The sequence below is a fragment of the Anabrus simplex genome, chromosome 11, assembly GCF_040414725.1.
Source record: "Anabrus simplex isolate iqAnaSimp1 chromosome 11, ASM4041472v1, whole genome shotgun sequence".
NCBI lineage: Eukaryota > Metazoa > Arthropoda > Insecta > Orthoptera > Tettigoniidae > Anabrus > Anabrus simplex.
In genome coordinates this window covers 40,157,235-40,180,973 of record NC_090275.1, presented here as the reverse complement: position 1 = coordinate 40,180,973, position 23,739 = coordinate 40,157,235, and the positions used below count along the sequence as shown (strand labels likewise).

The 23,739-nt window shown below is 37.4% G+C and overlaps 1 protein-coding gene across 1 annotated transcript in view; it reads left to right on the top strand.

The window, feature by feature from the left end:
• LOC136883115 (hornerin) overlaps positions 1 to 23,307 on the top strand; it is a 137,665-nt gene extending 114,358 nt beyond the window's left edge. The window contains exons 11-14 of the mRNA XM_068229598.1: positions 2,215 to 2,319; positions 7,284 to 7,502; positions 16,256 to 16,413; positions 20,104 to 23,307. Coding sequence (XP_068085699.1) covers positions 2,215 to 2,319; positions 7,284 to 7,502; positions 16,256 to 16,413; positions 20,104 to 20,146 — 525 coding nt within the window. The 3' untranslated portion in view covers positions 20,147 to 23,307. The remainder of the gene's footprint in view (positions 1 to 2,214; positions 2,320 to 7,283; positions 7,503 to 16,255; positions 16,414 to 20,103) is intronic.
• The last annotated feature ends 432 nt before the right edge of the window (positions 23,308 to 23,739 follow it).

Sequence of the window (23,739 nt, the reverse complement as noted above, 5' to 3'; positions counted from 1 at the left end):
GTGTATTCAAGAATTGTTTATAAAGTAACATCACCAACACACATATCCATGTTGATCACTTCACATAATGGTGATAATAAATTGATATACATACTTCAATTGCTTTCACTCTAGACAGTTTTTCACTTTACTAGACCAAAAGGAACCCATTAATATAGACTTACACGAGAACACCCCTTTTACATCAGGTGCCGTAGCAATGTCCAGCATAGCTGGATTAGTTCACGTTGTAGCACTTTAGGTCTTAACATCATCCTCCCTACCCTGGTCAGTCTCCAGGGCGACAACCAGTTGCAGCACCAGATGAGAAATGACAGTCCCATTTGCCAAGGGAAGCATCAGATTCATACCTTTCCATCTCTTCTGCTACACATCACAGATGCTTTGCCACATGTGTCTGAGTCACATATATTCATGTAGATGAAACACATCTCTTACCCTAAAACTTGTCAGCTCTCCCACTTGGACGCTGCACCTCTTAGAATTTTCTGGGTTCAAGAAGATATTCTTTAGTCTACATTGTCAAGAAGTTATCGTGGAGCTTTTCCTTGACTCTTGTTTTCTATTGAGGTTGCTGAGATTTAAATCTGTAGCTGTGAAGGCTTTAATCAGCATTATACCTTGACAAGGACAATTTTTTTATAATATAGAATAATTTCTCCTTTAGCAGGTTCGCAAACCTTATTTGCTAACTCTGCGAGATTGTTAGACAATCTAGGTCGGTGGATGCAGAATGCCCACAAGTGGTCACACCTGGTCCGTGGTCCAACAGCTCTGCACTCCGACCGGTCAACCGACTAGAGGAGGAGTGCACAATTAGAAATAGAAGAGGATTTCCACCTATCAATACTTGTTTATTGCACTTATTATGCTACAGGACCGGTTTCGACCCTTTACATAAGGTCATCTTCAGCTGAACCATACATATATATCTATGTGATGAAGCTATGTCAAAGAAATGCCATACGATAATAAACATTAGGTCAAATCCAAATGGGGCATGTCGTAACGTGAACTGGCATATATGTCACTATGTACAACAATGTATCGTATGTCTAAAATAGTATGTTTAATGTCTTAAAATTAGTTGATAAAACACATCTCTACTTAAAACTAACGTATAAAAATATGTACAAGATGAATACAATATATGGGAGCATTTCATGCACATGAACGTTCGTGTCTTGCTTGTTGTTCAATTCATCGGCTGACTCCTGTGTTCAAGTCTTATTTACACAGTTATACACTCAGCTGCTGTTCCTGGAGTTTAAATGATATGGTTTGCTTGTAAAATTGTATAAGTAAAAGATTTTGTCTTCATGTATGTACATAGAATAAAACACTTTCCAATTTTAAAAAGGTGCCAGACGTATGGATAAAATTAGGCTAAAATATGTTCAGCTCTGCTGTGTGTGTTGCCTTATGTTAAAATCAAATCACGTTGTCCTGTGACGTCCATAAAATTTGAGTGACATTGGGTTCAAAGCAGTGGCTCCTTTCTCATTTGTAGCTGTGCAGTGATGTTATGTTTATTGTTGTTGGTGTGGCTGAGATGTGTTTGATATGCGAGCTTGTAGATTACGATAGAGGAGGAGTGGCCACGGCTCTGCGCCTCTGTATTCAGGAGACAGGGATGTGCTGGTCCCCACCGTCGGCTGTCCTGAGAATGATTTTCCATGGTTTTCCATTCTCCTGCACTAAGACGAATGCCAGGGCAGATCCTAGTATAGACCAACAAGGCCGCCAATCCTCTCACCATCTCCGCACATCTCCTTCACCGTAACAAATCTCCTGGCCTGAGAGATGGAGTGACAATCTAGGAGGCCCACATCCCCCTTCAGGGGAGGGATGAAGAGACAATCTATCACTACTAAGTAGCATCTTCAAAAGGCGTGCCAGTCCAACTGACAAGCCCAAATGGCATGACCGGCATGAAACACAACATATAAAAAAACCAAAACAAACCCCATGGCACTACAGCCCTTGAAGGGCCTTGGCCTACCAACCTACCGCTGCTCAGCCCGAAGGCCTGCAGATTACGAGGTGTCGTATGGTTAGCACGACAAATCCCCTCGGCCGTTATAACATATACACAGCCTAATAACCCTGTCTAAGGCTATTAGTTTTTTATAAATAAATATCTTTTAATCATCACCATCACTAGCATCATCCAAGGCAGGAATTGATCATTTAATGAAGTTTCTTTCTTTACAGGGGATAAACAAACGCTTCCAGAGACTGGAGTCTCACGTGGTTACCTTAGCACGAAGTGTGGCACATTTGTCTTCAGAGATGAGAACACAGCACCTCATGATACAGGTATGTATTATTGTATTTTAGCATTTTACACCTACCAAAAGGTTTAGTTCACACTCACCAATGTTGTAATTGAGAAGCCACTGGTAACTATATTCCGTCACTGCCAGAAAAGAACCTCCTATGCGCAACAATGGGTCAAAGTGAGATTTTGGTACTACTGGAAAGCCCAGACCATGCTCTACAATCTGACCAAAACATCCTATGTGACATTTCAAAGTTACAGTTGCTATTCCAGAAAATATTCTACCTGTTACCAAACATTATTACATGAATTCATGCTAACATAAAAGAAGCAAAACATTATACTGCACAAGTGAGATGCCTAGTATCAAAAGCTCCCAAATCCATTTTTTTTTAACAAAATAGAGTTATACATCTCTACAGACCGTTTCTACCTGAAAGAATTCATTGTAACCATGGTTATTCAAAACCCGTAATATCCCATTAAAATACATGTACGTAGTCAAATATGAGGCTGAGTTTGTGTCCACCAAATCCAACATTTTTAGTGTTAAAGTCTGTCAAATCCTTGTCAGCCAATCAGTGCATCCCATAACTTCCCAGCATGTGCTGTGAGTCTGATTACTGCTACTCCACATATTGCACTGCTGAAGCCTTTTCTTCCATGTGAATGACACACATTAGAGCACATACTTCAGAAAAAGGTGTTCTCCTGAAACCTGCCAAAGTACACAATGCATCAAAATTATTCAGAAGTGAAGAATGGAGGAAAAATGAGTTGCTTCACTTTTATTCTGTTTCATAGAAAAGGAAGATCTAGGACTTCAAATTGAACATACACATAGTAGTTTATGAGGAAGAAATAGGCACAGATGTAGTGTAAATGCAAGAAAAGTGTAAAAAAAAAACTAAGTTTAATTTTGATAATGATTCCTGAAGTGTATTGTAATCAAGACACCTTCCTTTATAAGGTGGTAATAAAATATTGTTTTCAGATAGCTGAATTAATTTAAATTAGTAACTGTTAATTATTACCAGTATTAAAATTGATTGTTATATTACACAGGTGGTAACACCTCTTTCACAGGTACCTGTATTTTCAAATCTTTCATTTCTTTGTTTCGGAATCTGCTAAATCTTAATTTTAGCATCAAATAATACCACATCTAAAATTTCCTCAACTTTATTTCTTAAGTACTTCAAAAACTATATTAAATCTGACTTTTATATTTTAAAATGTTTATGTTAAATGGCTAATTTCAAATTTTAATATTAAAGCTGTGTTACTCAAGATAATGGCTTATTCTGGCCTTTTTGTTAAATGTGTCTAAAATGCAGGTAAATGGATCCGGTGGATCCGGTGGATTTTGATACTAGGAGCCTTGAGGGGAGGGAGGGGATGTATGATTTGTCGGTTTTAGTGGAATATTGTCATGTCACACGTCTGGAAAATACTAAAGAGTTGCTTTGTATCTCCAACCTGTTCCAGTAAATTAGTATTGAAGTCTCCAAATATTAAAATATGTTCATAAGCAGGTGATAGTCTCTGCAGGATGTCTTCAATGTCTGAGAGGTGACCTACCCGTGGTGGCCGATAAACAACTCCTATTTTTTTTTTGCTAGGGGCTTTACGTCGCACCGACACAGATAGGTCTTATGGCGACGATGGGACAGGAAGGGCCTAGGAGTTGTAAGGAAGCGGCCATGGCCTTAATTAAGGTACAGCCCCAGCATTTGCCTGGTGTGAAAATGGGAAACCACGGAAAACCATCTTCAGGGCTGCCGATAGTGGGATTCGAACCTACTATCTCCCGGATGCAAGCTCACAGCTACGCGCCTCTACGCGCACGGCCAACTCGCCCGGTAAACAACTCCTATTAGGGCTTTAACTGTTGTCACAGTGATCTCGGCAAAAATGAACTCGGGTCTCGGGTCGGCACAGTGGGCAGATGTGCATACGATTTTACATTTAATATCATCTCTACAGTACAAGGCTACTCCTCCACCTCTTTTATCTATTTGGTCATGCCGTATGTGTACCATACTACTAGGGATAGTTGAGCGTAACCAGAGAGAGAGAGAGAGTGTGTGTGTGTGTGTGAGATATATATCATGCATTTATGCACTATATGGTACCACTAGCTGATGTACCCGTGCTTTGCTACGGGATTCTCAGAAAGACTGTCTTTGTGGTTTACCTACCTGAAGTCGTCAGAAGGAATGTAGTGATTAAAAGCAATGTTATATAAAATACTCGATCAAATTAAATTTCTCACTTCTAACGAACAGTACTATGGTGCTGATCTAACAGTCCAAAGTCCCAGTGCTGCAATGACCAGACAGCAGACAGCCGTGAACACTTCTCTGCCATTATTCCGTTAAATATGCATACTGCTCATTTCAATCAGTACCTCAGAATAGGAATTGAATAGCTCGAATGCTATGATGAACCAGTTTGTTACGTATCAGTAGTATCAGAAATTTATCTAACTCCCCAGCTACTTCCCGCCAATTTTGAGGCAGGCTGTTATACTCGGTGCGACCGGGTGAGTTGGCTGTGCGGTTAGGGGCGCATAGATGTGAGCTTGGATCCGGAAGGTAGTGGGTTCGAACTCCACTGTCGACTGCCCTGAAGATGGTTTTCCATGGTCTCCAATTTTCACACCAGAAAAGTGCTGGGGCTGTAACGTAATTAACGTAGGGGCTGCTTCCTTCCCATTTCTAGCCCTTTCGTATCCCATCGTCGCCATGAGTCATATGTGTGTCAGCGCGACGTAGAGCAAATTTTAAAAAGTCTCGGTATACAGCAGTAATCCCATCTATCGGAGATGAATGGCAACAGAGACACAAAGCAATTGCAACAAACAATGGTCAATGTAATATTATTGTTGATCAATGTTATGAGTTTTCTGTATTGTAGGCCTTCACATTCAATTTTCTTTCGACTCTGTAATATAAGGCCGTCTTATACAATTAATTACAGAGTAGACTGTAGTTTCTTATTCCCCGACTTTACATACCGATTTTCATTAAAATTCTGTTTACCCATTTTCTCTGATATGATCTTAGCAACAAAAATCCATATTCATGAACATCTCCGTTATCATAGCCGGTACGGTCAAAATGTATAAGACATAAATGATCGGGAATTTAATACTATGTAACTTTATTTATATAGTAATTGTCATTAAGATAACTAATAACACAAATATTCGAGAATTAAATTTTGGGCCTTCCCCTAAACTACCATTTCGCTCAGCATGAATAAGATTATTTATGGCGTAGATTGTAGCGACTTATTTGCCGACTTTGCATACCTATTTTAATTAAGATAGGACCACTAATAACAAATATTTGCGAATAAAATTTTAGGCCTTCCGCTAAACTACCATTTCTTTCAGAGTGAATAAGATTATTTATAGTTTATATTGTAACAACTTATTTTAGAACTTTACATACCGGTTTTCATTAAGATAGGACCATTAATAATATACATATTTGAGAATTAAATTTTAGGCCTTCCCCTAAACTACCATTTCTCTCAACGTGAAAAAAATTATTTATGGCCTAGATTGTAGCGACTTATTCCCGGACTTTACATACCGATTTTCATTAAATTCTCTTCAGCGGTTTTCTTGTGATGCGTGTACATACATACAGACAGACAGACAGACAGACAGACAGAAATTACGGAAAATTTAAAAATGCATTTCCTTGTTACTATGGACATGACTGATACAGAAATACCATCCTTTTCAAATTTTGAGCAATGTACAGACAAAACTCTTATTTTATATATATAGATTATTCTTTGTATTATAATAATCTAAATTATTAATTCAGAAATCATTCCAAATAATAAACAATGTAATCAAATAAAAGAAATCTAAGTGCAACATCTAACAAAACTATATTAATTTTGTAACAAATATCAACATTATATAATAACAAGCAATAAATGTTCATAATTTAGTCATTAACTACTTCTGTTAAAAATGAAAGCTCTTTCTATCTCTCCTGTAAAATTTTATGTTTTACACATAAGAGATTTCTTCCTGACAGTGACAATTTATTATTCTCTAAAATTATATTAATTTTATCTTAATACATTATTTGGAAAGATATGTTCTCTTTGATTCTGTGTTTAGAATGAACTCTAAAACATAAAGTCCTGAATTAGATGGATGTAAACAGAATTGATATGACAGCTATCTATGATTTAAATTCTATTAAAAAATTCTCAATGTATTCTGGGTAATTTGTATTTGTGTAGGTTTCTTTGATTAAATATTTACTGCAGCTAACAGCCATATAAATGAGAAAACAAACCTTTTGTGTCAAATTGAAACAGTCGATAGTGGATCCACAGCCAATTATATTGAGATAGGGAATGAATGGTCTGAAATTCATATTTATTGTGTTATGGACATACACAGCGTACACCGCATAACAACAACGTAGCTCATAGTAATTGTTCAAAATGACGACCGCCGGTCTCAATGCTTTGCAGTCAGGGACCTGGCAAAGTGGGCACACTCTGCACTCTTACATACCAATTAATGCACAGCAAGGGAGTTGTGTCCTATCCTGAGCCTAAAATCTGGTACTTCTTCCTTCCTGGATTACCCCTGGATTACCCCTTGTTTTCTTCCCATTTTTCATGGATATTCTTCCAGTTTTGTATGTCTGACAGTTTGGGGAAACTGCTTTCTTGGACACCAGTTGTTGCCTTTTGACCCAAGAATTTCTCAACAAATGTATGTTATGCTCATTATGCTCATGCGAGAAGTTTTTCAGATTTGTAGGCCATGAACCAATAGGGTTTTAAGCTTACGATGTTTCAACAAAACGCATATTCAGCATGTCAAGGTTACCTATCTCTGATGTCTGCAAAGGTCAGCAGATCTCAAAGGCACAGAATAAAAAGCTTGATATATGTAGAAGCTAGGACTAATTATGTAGAGTGGTTTTGTAATGTTAAAATGTGATTTCTGGGATTGCAGGAGATGGAGAACATCCGTGGAGAGATCTCGGCACTTCGGGCTCAGACAATGGCAAATAGATCCCAGTCTGTACCCCGTGGGCTTAACACAGTCATGGGAGGAGATCGTGATGCCAACCTCCCATCACTGACAAATCCGACGAGAGTGAAGAAACTGACCAAGTTCTTTGGAGACGAGCCTCCGTTGCTGCGACTCTTCCTCAAGAAACTTGGGTATGAGGTGAGTCCAGTATTTTGTCCTGACACCTTACACCCAGCTGGTCCACTTTCTGCAGAAACGGTGCATTTGCTTCTAAATTCTGAGAGGCAACGGGAAAATATCATAGGAATCATATCTGACCCACTCACTCTCAATATTACTAATAATATTAATCCACTCAAGTCACAATAAATGGCCACATTGTTGACTGTGGAATCAGATTTAATTTGCATGCCTGTAGTTTGAGCATACCTGCCACACAAAAACGTGCATAAAAGTAAAACTAATGCAGATAATTCACTCAAATTTTGTATTCATACCACTGAAGGTTATGACTTACCCATTCTTCATTCCTTGAGTGACTGCTGGCTGTGGTACAAACGTTTCATTTGAAGTAATTTCAAAAAGAGCAGGTCTGCGTACTCTAAAAATATCTCAATTTCGGACGGTGGGTGGAGTAAGTATTTCTGAAACACCGCTGTATCCATGAAATGGATGTGTATCAGGATTATCGTCTTTTTTCTTCAATTTCCAATCACTACGGTTCTTAAGTGTCACCGGCTGCGCACGTTTGAAAAAACCTGGTGCGGCACTTTCACTCTCACTTTCTTCAATAATCTGCTCACTTCAGTGACTTTCACTGTTGCTGTCACTATCTTCGAACTCTGATTCATTTTCCAAAACATCATTATTGCCATAATCGCCATCTAAAACAATGTCTACAAGCGGTTTCAATCTCTCGTCTACCAATTCTGCTGCATAATGAATACTGAATACCAATGAAAATAAACTGTTATTAAAGAATCCTAGTGTCACACAGAAATACAGACAGCATTGTTTACCAACAGTGCATGCCTCTAGTTCCCTACAGAGTGTATTGTTTGAAATTATAATGCAAAGGGAATCTATACAATGATAAGTGAGACACTGCATCATTGTGAGCTGAGCTAATAATTTGATTCATGCGCCAGAACACTGTGCACATCCACAACTCGTCATATGACACAAATGGGTTAATTTTCTATTGCTAGTAGTTTTACGTTGCACTAATGCATAGAAGGCTTTTGGGGAAGCAAGGATGAGAAAATTTTTTCATTAGAAAGGTATATGCTGTGACCCTAGTTAAGATACAGCTCCAGTTTTTGCCTGATGTGAAAATGGAAAATAAATAAAATCTTCTTCAGGGGGTGGGGTCAAATCCACCATTTTCCAAATGCAAGCTTACAGCTATGCGACCCATTCTACTCAGGTAATAACTCACAAAGTAAACTTATTACCATCAGAATCAGAGAGAGGGTTGGTGGGGGGATTTGAAGGGTGGTCAGAGAGGGAAAGATAAAGGAACAGGCTTATCACAACTGGAAACATTGCCTAACTCAGCTAGAATCTTGTCGTCAGCATGTGCAAGTTGATACCCTCTAGAGCTGAACTTGTGGAAAGAAAAGTATTGAAAATGAAAATCCACAGCCTGTTTCCAGTCATACAACCGGGTCAGGAATGGAATGAATGATCTAGCAGCGAGGATAGGAATTGCGCCGGCTGCCGAAGCCTGTCGCACTCGTCTGGGGCAATGATTAATGAATAACAGATGAAATGAAATGATATTGGAGACTGTTGCTGGAATGAAATATCACGGGGAAAACCGGAGTTCCCGGAGAAAAACCTGTCCCCCCTTGGTCCAGCACAAATCTCACATGGAGTGACCAGGATTTGAACCACGGAAGCCAGCGGTGAGAGGCCGGCGCGCTGCCGCCTGAGCCACAGAGGCTCTAAAGAAAAGTATTCTAGATTTTGAAAAGGAATCGCACAGTAAAACCAGTCTTAAACATACCCTCTCGTAAGCGGAAACCTTACTTTAAGGGTAAATTATACCAGTCCCTTGACTTTGGCACAAAGTATAGCAATGCAAATTGCCCTGGATTAAGCAAAAACTGTTAAACACGGGAAAGGAAAACAAATTATGCCCTTAAATAGAAAATGTCCATATTGTTTAACAATATTTCCCCTATCCTATACAATCTAGACACTCGGTGATGCAAGAGTGGGTGCTTTATACGGTGCTTTATTCCTTCATTGAGAATTAACTGCTGGGTATATCAGTAGATCATCTGGACCACTCGGACAGTTAAGTTTCCATACAATACTCTACAAATAGGTTGTTGATCATCTTCGGAATTCACTGCCTGTGGTTCAGTAGTTGTAGTTCTAGAAGACATTGTGTTCGAAAAAGAGGCAATCAAGTGTGGATTCAAGACTTACCGTGATGCTGTCAAAAGTTGCAAGGACGTACAGGAACATGCCATATAACAGAATTATTCCAATATGTTCTGTGTTATTTCTGTGCTTAAAGTTTTAGTAAATAGTCAGGCATTCAAGGGGAAGGCCACTCTAATTCAGAAAACTCTGTTTGATTTGTGGAAAATGTAAATTACAGTACTTTACCGGTAAGAAATATTATCAATTTAATGTTATATTTTTGCAATTTGTTTTACATTGCACCGACACAGACAGGTCTTATGGCGATGCTGGAATAGGAAAGGGCTAGGAGTGGGAAGGAAGTGGCCATGGCCTTAATTAACGTGTGTGGTGTGGAAATGGAAAACCACGGAAAACCAACTTCAGGGTTGCCAATAGTGGAATTCAAACCCACTATTTCCCGAATGAAAGCTGACAGCTGCGTGTCCCTAACCGCACGGCCACCAATGTATTCGGTCTGATGTTTTCAAACATCTTGTGCAAATAAATAGAAAATGTATACCTTTTATTAGTAGGCTACACTGTCTTTAGCAGAATTCTTTTTCAGTCCCTTGTGACTCTAGTGAGGACAGGTTTTACTTTATTGTTGTTCAGAGAAACAATTAATACAAAATAGTAAAAGGGTATGAAATTTCCTCCTAGTATTTTATATATTACCTGCTGTGGACCATCTAGGTGTAAGGCAAAGCACCATTCCTTTCTTATTTCTATGCTGCACTATTTCTTTTCCATTTCTTTCTTTTGGACTTGCTCTTTTTGTTTCATTTATTCTTCATCTTCAGGAATTCTTTGATTTCTAACTCCAAACAAATTTTCATATAAACATAATGTTGATAATCTTTGTTTCTTTATCCCATAATCTTCAGAATGCTGTGACAAAACAGTTTATCACTGTCAGTTTTAATTACCCTGTTGATGGGATGACAGCAATGGGGATCATTGTAAATACTTCTGGATAAATCCCATTAATGGAATTTTAAATTAAGGTTGCAGATCTCTTCATATGATTACGAGGTTATTTAGGGGTTGTAGTAAGGATGTAAAGGAGAGGGCATATATGTCTCTGGTAAGACCCCCAGTTAGAGTATGGTTCTAATGTATGGGACTCTTATGAGGATTACTACATTTGAGAACTGGAAAAGATCCCAAGGAAAGCAGCAAAATTCATTTTGGATAATTTCTGACAAATGAGTAGTGTTACGCAAATGTTATAATCTATCGGCTGGGAAGATTTGTGGGCAAAGAGACAAACTGCTCAGAGCTGTTCAGAGCTGTCAGTGGAGAGACGACAACTTATAAATTTTATTGTTTGTTTCAATATTGACATGAAAGGAACGCAAGTGGTCATGCGTTGAGCAAAATGTTCACAGTACAATATGGCATGTTTACATAATGAATACCAACTGATTTCATGTGTAAATGTATTTGCATATTAAATGAACATATTTGAAATAGTTATGAAGCACTGTAAAAAATTACAAAAAAGGTTTCAGGACCTATGGTAATCTGTGACTTGTTCTATATCTTTTTTACTTATTCACTTAAAATCATTAGTTACACAGTAATTGGTTAGCCATCATCACCAGTTAGCATTGCTTCACAAACGACTTCAGTTATCGTTTTCCTCTTGTGGTTCTGCGCATCGTACATTGCAGATTGGCAGCGTGCTCCTGGAACAAGTTTTCTTCGTCAGCCAATTTTTTCTTCTCATGCAGAGAGCATATAGTACATTCCTTCAACAGGAAATGCAAGTATTATTGTCAAAATAGAAAGAGAAGCCCTTGTAACTACATGGTGTTTCAAAAGTTCCATTGTTAAATTCTTCAGGTAGGCATGACAGTCCAGTAGAGTTTCTATATTCACGTTGAAAATGATATAGCTGTTTATGGATCCTACATTCATTGGTCTGAAAAGTACAGATTAACGTATATAGCAAAACTATAATGAAGAGAAATTAACGCGAACCTGACTGGTCACACATGAAGCAGAATGTTCCCCGTTGACAGATGCTGATAATTTCTCCCTCCCTGTACCTTCTCAGAGTCACAGATTTGTGTGTCGCCAGGCAAGTTGGCCATGCAGGTAGAGTCACGCAGCTGTGAGCTTGCATATGGGAGATAGTGGGTTCGAATCCCACTGTCGGCAGCGCTGAAGATGGTTTCCTGTGGTTTCCCATTTTCACATCAGGCAAATGCTGGAGCTGTACCTTAATTAAGGCCACGACCGCTTCCTTCCGACTCCTAGGCCTTCCCTATCCCATCATCGCCATAAGACCTATCTGTGTCGGTGCAACGTAAAGCAAGTAGCAAAAAAAATATGTGCCAATGAATCTGTTCTTCTCACAAAGCTGCTGTGCGAAGGCATACCAGGGCTCAAGTTTGAAACTACAAGCTGTATAAATAACTAGATTATTTTCAGTGACTGTGTGCATTTTGCTTATATAGCAACCATTGGGGGGTAAATTTATTAAATTTAATTCATAAGAAGAATATATTCTGAGGTTCCACGTATTCAATACTTAACAATACTTAATATCTACTATTCACAATTAAATAGTTGTCTTTAAACTAGTATGTTTTGGCATCTTTATGGCCATCTTCAGCTAAGTTCAAAACGTTTTTAATCACATGGTGGTGACATGTTATAAGTAGAACGAATGTAAATAAATTCCATTGGTATGAGTTAAAATGGGTAATCACATTGTTCTATAAAAATTGTGTAAAAAGCCAATTTGTTAAAGTGTTATTGAATTGAACTTTGAAGAATATGACTAGTAGGTTACAAAATAAGTTTGAGTGAAATTTTTAAAACTAGGAAATATTGAAATATGAAGATATATTTGGAATTCAAGAGGACAAATTAGGGCAAATATTTGTTTCTTCTTAATTTTCTTCCCTTTCTGTTACAGCCTCATTGGACAACTTCAGTCAGTCATTTTCTAACCATCTTCTTTGATAGATTTTCTTTTCAAATTTCCCAGTAGCTTTTAATTTGTTCTGATCTTTTCTGTCATTTCTCATCTGTAAATACCCTTTTCACTGTATGTTATTTGTCTGTTTTTGGTTAAATTTTACTTTAATGTTTTTCAGTTTCTTTAAATTTTCTGTTTTGTTTTGCAAATTGTCCAGAGTTATTTCTGGTTCTTCCATATCTTTTCTAATTTCCTTAATCCATTCTACTTGTTACCTCAGATTCCAGAGTTTCTTTATAATTATTCTTAATAATTTGTTTACAGGAAGAGAAATTATGCATAAGAATAATTTACCGAGGGAGGTGTTCAATAAATTTCCAACTTCATTGAAATCAAAGAATAAACTAGGTAGACAACTGATAGAGTATCTGCCACCTTGGCAACAGTCCTAAGTGCAGATCAATAATGATGATGATGATGATGATGATGACAATGACGATGATAAGGGCATAAAAATTAGACTCCCTAGGCCTTGAAAACCTAGTGCTGTCAGGGTTAGAAAAGATCAACAGTCGACAAAGAGTTTGGAGAGAAAGAAGTAAGGAGCCTGACACAAGTGGAAATCCTAGGCTCAGCTAGAGGTTCCGTGATTGCCAACCCATGTTCTCAAGCTTAAGAAATGGTGGTGCTTACCCCTTTCAATTTCCTGTTGCGACTAGCGAGTTTAAACGTGGATGTCCTCTACTGCCCTACCCACAGCAAGATATTCCATCCTAGACTTCAGTGAAAATAACTATTTGCTGCTTTGTTGAAGAGAATTCGTACCAGTCGTAGTTACTCAGCATCATTCCAGACTGCTCTATTTATAGATTCATGTTCTTAATTCTTCCTGCAATCTAACTAGTGCTGGAGTTTATCACTACCACAATTTGTAACTACTCTCTGATACAATTTCAGTTTTATAAAAATCAATGGCATTTTTTGGCATTACTGTATGCGCAAATTGATCGCTTATGATCATGTTACAACTTCATTTTGTCTTCTTTGTCTGGAGTTTCCTCTCTCCCCAGTACTCCTCTATACATTCACTGACCTGCTGCCTTTGCTCTTCTGTCCACGCTCTTGCAGTCTTTGCAGTTCTTTGGACTTTAAACCCTTTCAAATTTTGTACCTTATTCCAAAACATACTTCTTTCTATCATTTGTGCCTCTGGGATTTTGAACTCTCCAGATCTCTCCTAGCTTCTTTAATCCATGCCATAGTGGTTTTATCTATGCAGTGGTAGTTGAAAACCTGTTTTATGAGTCTGTTTTTGTCCATTCTGTACAAGTGTCCAAGAAACGTCTGTTTCATGTTCTCAGAGGTTCTGTGCACATTCTGGTAGACTTTTTTGTTGTTCTGAAGTTTCCAGTTGCCTTCAGTCTGGAATGCACCAGTGATTTTCCTGTGTAGAATCTCCATTTTCTCTTGCCTGCATTTTATTTCAAGTATTTCTTTCTTTCCTTCTTTCTTTCTTTCCTTCTTTCTTTCTTTCTTTCCTTCTTTCTTTCTTTCTTTCTTATAATTTTTAATAAACCATATTGACTAAGAACCCATTCTACTTCAAGGTTGCAGAAAGCATCCAACAAACTATAATTTGCTTGTGTAATATTTGCTGCTGATGGAAAATCTTGCCTTGATCTACATTTAGACTTCATTTTAGGCTGTTAATAGGGGCTGATGACATTAGATGTTAGGCCCCTTTAAACAACAAGCATCATCATCTTTGGGCTGTTAATACAGATTAGGTTGTCACTCTCATAGGCACTTCAGAGCCACTGCCATTCCTCTGGAGTACAGATGCTACAGATTGTGCTGTTTTTTGTTGTTGAGACTCACAATTTATGGGGCAGATGTGAGGTGTTTTCAACACTTCCCAAAGTTGAAGTAGGATGAGTTCCTTATAAGTAGGGGGTGGATGTTGTTGAAATGTCATCTTTTTTTTTTTTCCTTTGCATTAGAATGTTGCTCAGTAGTACATAAATTCATTCTGTATTATAACAAAAGATAATAACACGTTCTTACTTTGCATTCTTTCGCATTTTTGCCAATTTTGGATGATCAGTCGTTATTTTGTCTTTCAAGAAAGTTTTTTAGGTCAATATGAAGCATTTTTAAGAATTCTTAGATCATTTTAAATTTTTTTAAAATTTAAGCTTGTATTCTGTATTTTGAGATTGATAAAAATCCACAAGTGGCAATATAAAAAACTACATTTTTCTTACATATGGTTCAATTTGCCAAATATCTTTCATGGCTGATCGAACTGACCAGCAGGTGTTGGTAACTAAGAAATGGTAAAGAAAGGATTTTTTACCGTGAATCTTGTGTGTCCTTGATATGTGCAGGAACACAATACAGAACTCTGATAATTAAGAGAAAGATGTATTTCGTAAAGTGTCTCAAGCACAAGGAACTCGCCAGCCTTTGCATCCGCCCCTACAGCCAGCATTCACCCCCGCGTACCTAAAGGCTAAGAACAAATAGAAAAGAGAAGGAATTGGAAACAACTGTTAACTTTCAGCTTCAGTACTGCACAGAATTATTCTGTGCAAGAAAAATATCAAAAATAAAACCACCACAAAGTGGAAATCAGTTAAGGAATGAATTTGGAAAAGACATGTTTACGACAGTTTGGCGTTTAAATTGTGCAGTGTTAAAGAGAGTGCAGAAAGGAAGTTCATTGTACAGCAGTACGTGAAACGAGAAAAACATCTGAAATTTATCACAAGTGTAAAGAACAGCACGAGTTCCAAGATCTATATTCAGCAAATCATTATGATCATATTAAATACACTTCCATATAATTTGGGAGTTTCCTTCTTCTTCTTCTTTTCTTCTTCTTCTTCTTCTCCTCCTCCTCCTCCTCCTCCTCCTTCAGCTTTTCCCACATCTGTGGGGTCACGGGTGTGAACTGTGTTGCATATGTGGATTTGGCCCTGTTTTACGACCGGATGCCCTTTCTGACACCAACCCGATATGGAGGGATGTAATCATTATTGTGTATTTCTGTGGTTGTTGGTAGTGTAGTGTGTTGACTGATTATGAAGAGGAAAGTGTTGGAACAAGCACTAACACCCAGTCCCCCGGTCAGAAGAATTAATCAGGCGTGACTAAATCCCTCACCCAGCTGGGAAATGAACCTGGGACCCTCTGAACCAAAAGCCTCAATGCTGATGATTCAACCAGTGAGTTGGACAATTTGAGAGATAACTATCTCTGTAAAAACAACAGCTGTGCATTTGAACAGAACAGGAATATATCCCTTGTAAAACCATTGTTACACAGCCTCTAGAATTGGGTTTGGTCAAATATTTTAAAGTCTTATTCTACGTATGTTACAGCATTCTTTCCATAAATGTAAAGGCATTTTAGTAATCATTTTCAGTGATTTTTTTTTTTTTTTAGGTCAGCAACATCTGCCCCCTACTTAAATGAAATAAGATGAAGTCAAATATACTTTCAGGGTTGTGTTTGTTTAGTGTTTCAAACTAAGTGTTATTGCAAATCTATTGATGTCTACAACCACAAGTGTAATTTCTCAACAGAGATCTCTGTTTGCCCGCAGAAATACGCAAACACCTTCGAACAAGAGAGGGTGGGGATGGTTGAACTGCCGTACCTGACGGAGGAGAGGCTCCAGAAGATGGGTATTCCCCTGGGGCCCCGACTTCGCATCCTGCAGGAAGCACAAGTTTCTTTCTGCAGGGAAAAAGTCTACATTGTGTAAGTAAGAGTGTTCTTTTCAAATAAATTTTTAAAAGCCTGCCTATCATCTGTCTAGTCTCTTGTACACATTTTATAGGTGCATGAACAGTTGACGTTGGTTATAACGACTCCAAAGGGACCACCAATTAACAATTGTTACAGGCGATAGACTCACAAACAGGTTTTTTTTAAATTATCATTTAGACTTTCACGGCCCGTGTAACTATTCATTGAGGTATATTTTGGGCTTATGTTATGTAATTAATTGTAAACACACTCAAAGCATTTCAAAAGGAACCTTGCCTTTCTTCATTAGGAGACAACAGAGAAATAGATGAAACGATGAATTAATGGTTGCTAGAAGAAAGCAACAAGGAACTTGACATGGTTCTGATAATATCATTACAGAGTCTTTGCTGTTGCCATTTGTTGTCTCTAGCATGGGGCTAAAATGGCATCCCTTTTACATCTTAGGCCACCATTTCATGTTCCTTGTTGCTTTCTCCTAGCAACCATTAATTCATCATTTCATCTATTTCTCTGTTGTCTTCTGATGAAGAAAGGCAAGGTTCCTTTCGAAACGCGTTGAGTGTGTTTACAATTAATTACACAGGGTAAGCTCAAAATATACCTTAATGAATAGGTTTTTTGTTAAAAATGTCATGTTTCTAAGGTTTAGGCTGCACACCTACGCGATTAATAATAATAATAATAATAATAATAATAATAATAATAATAATAATAATAATAATAATAATTGCTTTATTTGAAATAGAGTATTTGTGGAATGGGACTGAGAGGAATGTTTCTTCTAATGTTTACACAGTACTTACAGCAATAATATATGAACAGACAAGGTGTGAAATAATGAAATGCTAAGTAGGAGAGAAGAGACACCTGATGAAAACTGTAAAGAAGAGGATAATATCCTGGTGGGATCACATGCTACATAGAAATTATCTTCAACAGAGGATGATAGATGGAAGAATAGATGGAGGAAGAGAAAGAAAAAGGTTTGGAATGTCAAGCAAGGCAGAAGCTATGAACAACTGAAACAAGATACTCAGGACAGAAAATCATGAGTTGATACCTGTCTCAAGACAAATTCACAGAAGAAGAAGAAGAAGAAGAAGAAGAAGAAGAAGAAGTGAGGAAAGAAGTAGCGACAATGTAAATTAATAAATTTGCAACTGGTCTTGGCTAATAAATGAGATATTCGATCTGTTCTTTCAAATTGTAGAAATCGTTGAGTGTGATACACCCAGTTCCGTAGCGATGCTCACGTTTGTTTCCCCATTTTGTAATCACCATATTATGTGTGACTTTTCATCAGTATTAAACACTTTCCCATTCTTTTGCAACATCTTCACATACTGATTTGAAATCTACAATCTACTGAAAACAAGAGTTTGAAAATAAGCTTTACACTGTTCTCAACAATCTCTAAATGCGTAAGAAGCAATAATCAACCTTGGACGTTATAGTCAATACATTTCTCCCAAAATGTGATAAAAATACATCATTTTAATAAGCGATATCGTACTAAGTGTTTGCTTTTTAAATACAGTGTCCATGTAGGATTTAGACAGGACCTTTAGATTTTGCCATTATATCTAATGCATCATTAAAAGCAATGTCGCAATAAACAGTTATGACTTTACTTTCATGTAGGAATCTCATGCTCTTCTGTCTACCAGCCAAACAAGCGAGTTTTTGAAAAGGCTTTTCAACTGTGAACTGTGTCCAAAAAATGTGCTTTCTTCTCAAGAAAACCCTTATCAACTCTCATTAATCTTTTGATTCACTGGAAATGTGGGTGATCATGAAAGCCTTCGAAAATGCAATGCTGGACTCGAAGTACACAAGGCTTTTGAAAGGCATCTATGAGAAGGCAATAACTACTGTCAGAGTGGATGAAGATCTAATAGCCAGCAAGATTCCAGTGGGCAAAGGTGTTTGACAAGGGGACACACTCTCTCTGAAGTTGTTCATCCTTCCCTCGGAAGAAGTGTTCAAAACTTTAGATGGAACAAAAAGGAATAAAAATTGATGGTTTGTACCTGAATTATCTTCAATTTGCTGAAAATATTGTACTTACAAGTGAAAACCTGGAAGAAACTCAAGACTATGATTCAGGTGTTGAAGACTGCCTCAGCAATGATAGGTCTGGAGATGAAGATCAAGGTTACTAAAATATTAAATCCAAAAACTTACATCTTAATATTGGGCTTAACACTATTATAGATTTTGGTGAATACATCTGCCAGCTGGGAGGGAATAACCAAATTCTAGAATAGAAAAGAGTCTGGAGACTTTTAAGAAACTTTGATACATTTTGAACTACCAGGATATTCCAGTTAGAAGATCCAGGCTACAATGCATGTATCTTATCAGTTGCATAATCATCATCATCATCATCATCATCATCATCATCATCATTCCAACTTTTTCACTTGACACCAGAAGGGGGGTGGGGGAGAATATGGTTTCTCTCCACCATTCCTCATCCAACACCACGTTCCAGGCCAAGTTCCATTGCCTTATGATGTTCTTAATGTATCCATACTGACTTATGAGGTGTTGAAATGAAGTTCTTCCCTTCTTGTCTCCAAAGGATAAGAAAAGACAAAATAAAGAGCAAAAACATCTGGCAACAACTTAGATTAGACAGAAGTCTATCCGAGACCTTAGAATTAATCAGGTTACAATGGTATGATCATATGGGCGTCCGACTTGTTGGCTGAACGGTCAGCGTACTGACCTTCGGTTCAGAGGATCCCGGGTTCGATTCCCGGCCGGGTCGGGGATTTTAACCTTAATTGGTTAATTTCTACGGCTCGGGGGCTGGGTGTTGTCTTCATCATCATTTCATCCTCATCACAACACGCAGGTCGCCTATGGGAGTCAAATAGAAAGGACCTGCACCTGGCGAGCCGAACCCATCCTGGGATATCCCAGCACTAAAAGCCATACGGCATTTCATTTCATTATCATATGGAAAGCGTGGATTCCATATAGGACCCTAAGATCTTTCTATGAAAGGATTGTTTCTCGTAAGAGGCTTAAGTGGTTGGGTAAAATGAATTTTCAAAGACCGTGCACAATATGGCATAAGTTGGTGACAGAAAGTAAAACCGCAGCTATGGATGAACTGGACAAACTGGAAGAGGTTCATGAACACCTGCAATGGGCTTGCTGGAGCAAAGAAATAATCACTGTTTTAAGGAAAGCTATCCTCTAAATCAGAATCTCCATGTCTCAGGTGGCAGCATGCTGGTCTCTCATCGCTGGGTTCCGTGGTTCAAATCCCGGTCACTCCATGTGAGATTTGTGTTGGACAGAGCAGAGGCAGGCACTCTGGTTTTGCCTTGTCATCTTTCATTCCAGCAACACTCCAATATCACTTAATTTCATCTGTCAGTCATTAATCATTGCCCCAGAGGAGTGCGACAGCCATCAGCAGCCGGCACAATTCCTATCCCCGCCAATAGATGGGGGCTTCATTCATTCCATTCCTGACCCGGTCGATGACTGGAAACAGGCTATAAATTTTCATTTATATCCTCTAAAACAGTTTTGAGATTTTAATTTTAAACATTTACTTTTTGATTTGCTGTGATGTTCTTTCTATTTTCTTGTTGTGTTATATATATATATTGTTATTGTATGGTAACTTAACACAAAATTATCTGCTTTTTTCTCAGGTAGGCCCCCAAAGTCAACGAAACAAACACGCAAGTCCAACAACTAACTACTTCTGTCATAATGTAACCAAAGTGAGGAGGAGACAGTAAGAACACATCTCTGCATTTCCTCAGTGAAGGGCAAAGAGACAAACATTATTTTGTGCTTTCTGTAACTCAATTTAATTTTCTTGAATTTTTTATTTCTTTTGACAAGTATTTAAATACAAAAATGTATTTCTCACTGAATTTGAAATTATTTTTTAAAACATTTTTATCAGTGAACCAGCTCACATTATGGAGCAGATTGTATTAATATTTTTTTCTTTACCAGTATAAAGTGTTATGATTATTCCAAAGTGAAGAGAGAATTAAGTTATTTGAAAGTGTTAATCAATATTCAGTAGGTAAAGAAACATACTGTAACTTAAGTGTTCAAAATATTACTTTACAGTAGTAACAGATGAATGGAACTGTGCCTAATGATTTAGTTTAAAATTCCAATTGAAAGGTAAAGCAGAAATGTTATCAAGCATAGATAGGGAAAAAGACAAGGATACATGAGAAAGATATTTTTTTTTTTTTTTTGGTAAGGCCAATTTTGATTCTACACCTTAGTTATTTTTACAGTTTATTGCTACTTCCTTTCCATACAGTCTCACTTCTGTTGTAATATCCATCCCTTTTTTTTCACCTCCTTAAGCAACTATGTAGCAGTAGTCACGAGAGAGTCGTTACCTTGAAACCTTTCCTCAAAGTGAATTCTTCAGTTCTCCAAAGAGATGGTAATCAGAGGTCCCAAATCAGGGCTGCAAGAGTTTGTTGTATGTAGTTTTCTTTGTTTCCTATTAGGTAGCTACCAGTATCCTTTAAACTAACCTGGAGGAAACCTTTTCAACCCCAGCGCTTTCAAAATTCTATACACACTTGCTTCCCCAACTCCCAATCGGTGACACATTTCACTCTCAGTTACATGTTTGTTGTCCATAACCATGTTGTTAATGTGTTGAACATTGTCTGGTGTTTGTGTGGTGTGTGGTCTGTCACTGCAAGGAGAATCTTTAATTTTGACATGTCCATTATTCCCTGATAATCCCTGAACCCAATGGCTTACTGTACTTTATACACTTGTTTCAACCTCTTGGTAATGTTTCCCACGGTCTTATTCTTACACCACAGGAACTCTACATCGGCACTTTGCTTTAAATGGACATCGAACAAGTGCTATGTTTGCACCTTGCATGGAAACTGGTTGAACTAAATTTGAATATGTCTCTTAAGTAGGGTACTTCTATACACTCTATAAATAACAAATGTGCAGGAAAAAAATTGTATAAAAATTGTTGTACATTAGGTTTGAAATGACCCTCTATATCCATTGGCTTTTACAAAGTCCAATAAATCATGAGCAGTGAATTATAAGGAGCTGATTAGAGAGATTATTTTGAGAAAGAAAAATACTAAAAGACTGACCGGGGCTCAGGTGTAATAGAGGTGATAATTTAACATGGATACAGAGTCTTTTAGTATGTCCATTATAATTTGTTCCACTATTCTCTGCTGGATACCAGGCTTCCTGAGTATCTCTCTCATGTTCGTCTTGATACTGCCTCTCCTTCCAAATAGAATATCACACACTGGCCAGTCTTCCTAGAGAATTTCGTAATGACTTCACAAGTTGTTCATCCCATATCCTGAAAATTCCCTCTTCTCCTTGTCGACTGTATTGATCTTGGTTAAGTCCACCTCATAACAAATCACTGTGCCGAGGACAACAACTATGTCTTCAGTGGCGAATGGCAACATTGTCAAAGGTTCCCTGCAATGTTCTGCTTCCATAAACTTGACAGTTTAATTATCGCAACACAGACGTCAAAGCAGATCTTATTCTACAATGATGGGCATTTCTTAGCAGTTCTCCTTCCTTAACTTAGAGTAAATATGTGTCTGATTTCACCAACTTTCATACTCTTAATATATCCTCTGATATACTCTTGACATCTCTATACTGTTTCTTGCTTTTGGTATCAACTGCAGAATGACAGCCTTAGTGGAGCCGTTAGTCCACATTTTTGTGAGGTTTAAATTGGGTGATAGGAGGTTCTACTATCCTGACTGACATTGGCACAGAAGTTCTCTGTGCAAGAAGAAGTGACCTTGTTATTACAAGATTAATTTGACAGGAAATCCTTTCAAATTTAGTGGAAGATATTACACTCGTTCCCAAAAGTTGCTTTAGATGAAGTAGTATAGTATGTCTGGCACATCATTTCCTTGAAGGTATGCGTGGAAACTGCCAACTACTTAGTTCATTTCAGCAGAATTTCAACGCTAACTTTCTAATTTCAGCATCGCTTAATTGTCAGATGTTTCCCAGGGTTATCTCGTCCTTAAAATCTACTCACAATTTCCTGTTCCCATTTGTGTGTTGCCAACCTATGAAGTCTATGAATAGGGAAAGCAGGATATTAAATTATGTGCAATCAAATGTGAAAATTCAATTAGTAAATTTTGCTATCTATGAATCGTACCAGCACTGTTTTCCATTTCAGACCACCAGAAAAATAAATGCTCTGGTATTACATATTTCCTTGTCGTACATTTTCCTCGAGAAGTCTATTCTTTTCATCTTTTTTTCCGTTTCTATGCTTGGTTATTTCAGTCATCTGTTAGATAGTTACTTTTTATGTGTATCTTAAGCCAATTTAAAAATAAAAATCTAGGATAGACAACAGACCATCTTCCTACCTTGGAATGTTAAAGTGTTAAATAAAAGTCGTACATTCTTGCTCACAGTAATATTAACTACCTGTTTTGTTTTTGTTCTGTATTCTAACAAGTATTTTGTGCCTGACCAAAGATTTTTTATAAAATGAAAGAAAAGTATATTTTCATTGAAAAAACACATATTATATACTGTTATGATAAATTATATTTACCAGTATTTTGTAAGGTGTATTCTGTAATATAGCTTGGTTTGCAAACTTAAAGCTGGATGTATAAACACATGATGTTCGTATATTTAGTTATGTTGTAGCCTATATTTATATGTTTCATGGCACTGTATATTCCATCAACCATTTTTGTTTTTATGTGAATGTATAGAATGAACAAAAATCTAAACCTAAGAAAAGTTGTACTTTCGAAGTACGTATTTTTCTTTGTAAATACAGTATATAAAATTCTACTATTCTTGTATTAAAAGTATAAATACAGTGTAATGGAGTAAGTAAACTCTTACTTTTGGGTTTCCTTTATGATAAAATTACCATAGCCATCTTGTTCTTCCTGTTCCTCCTCCTTAACCCGATCATTTCAGGTTTAATGCTCCTGTGCATTCACTTAGAAATTGAATTTAAATCACCCTCAACACGAGTAAGCCACCTGGTCAAAACTACTGTGCACTGCTCTGAAATAAATGACATAAATGGAACAGCAACCAGAATGTTCATGTACAGTTTTCAGTGAAGCATTCAAAATGTTTCTACTCAACAACAATGACATAGAACAGAGATTTTGTGTGGCAAATCTCCAAACAATCATTTATATGTAGAGGCACTCTCGCTATTCATCGTCCCTCGAAAAATTAAAGTCTCAATACATTTATCATTGCTCCAATATAATTGAATGCGAAGCTTATGAACTTGGGACATCAGAATGG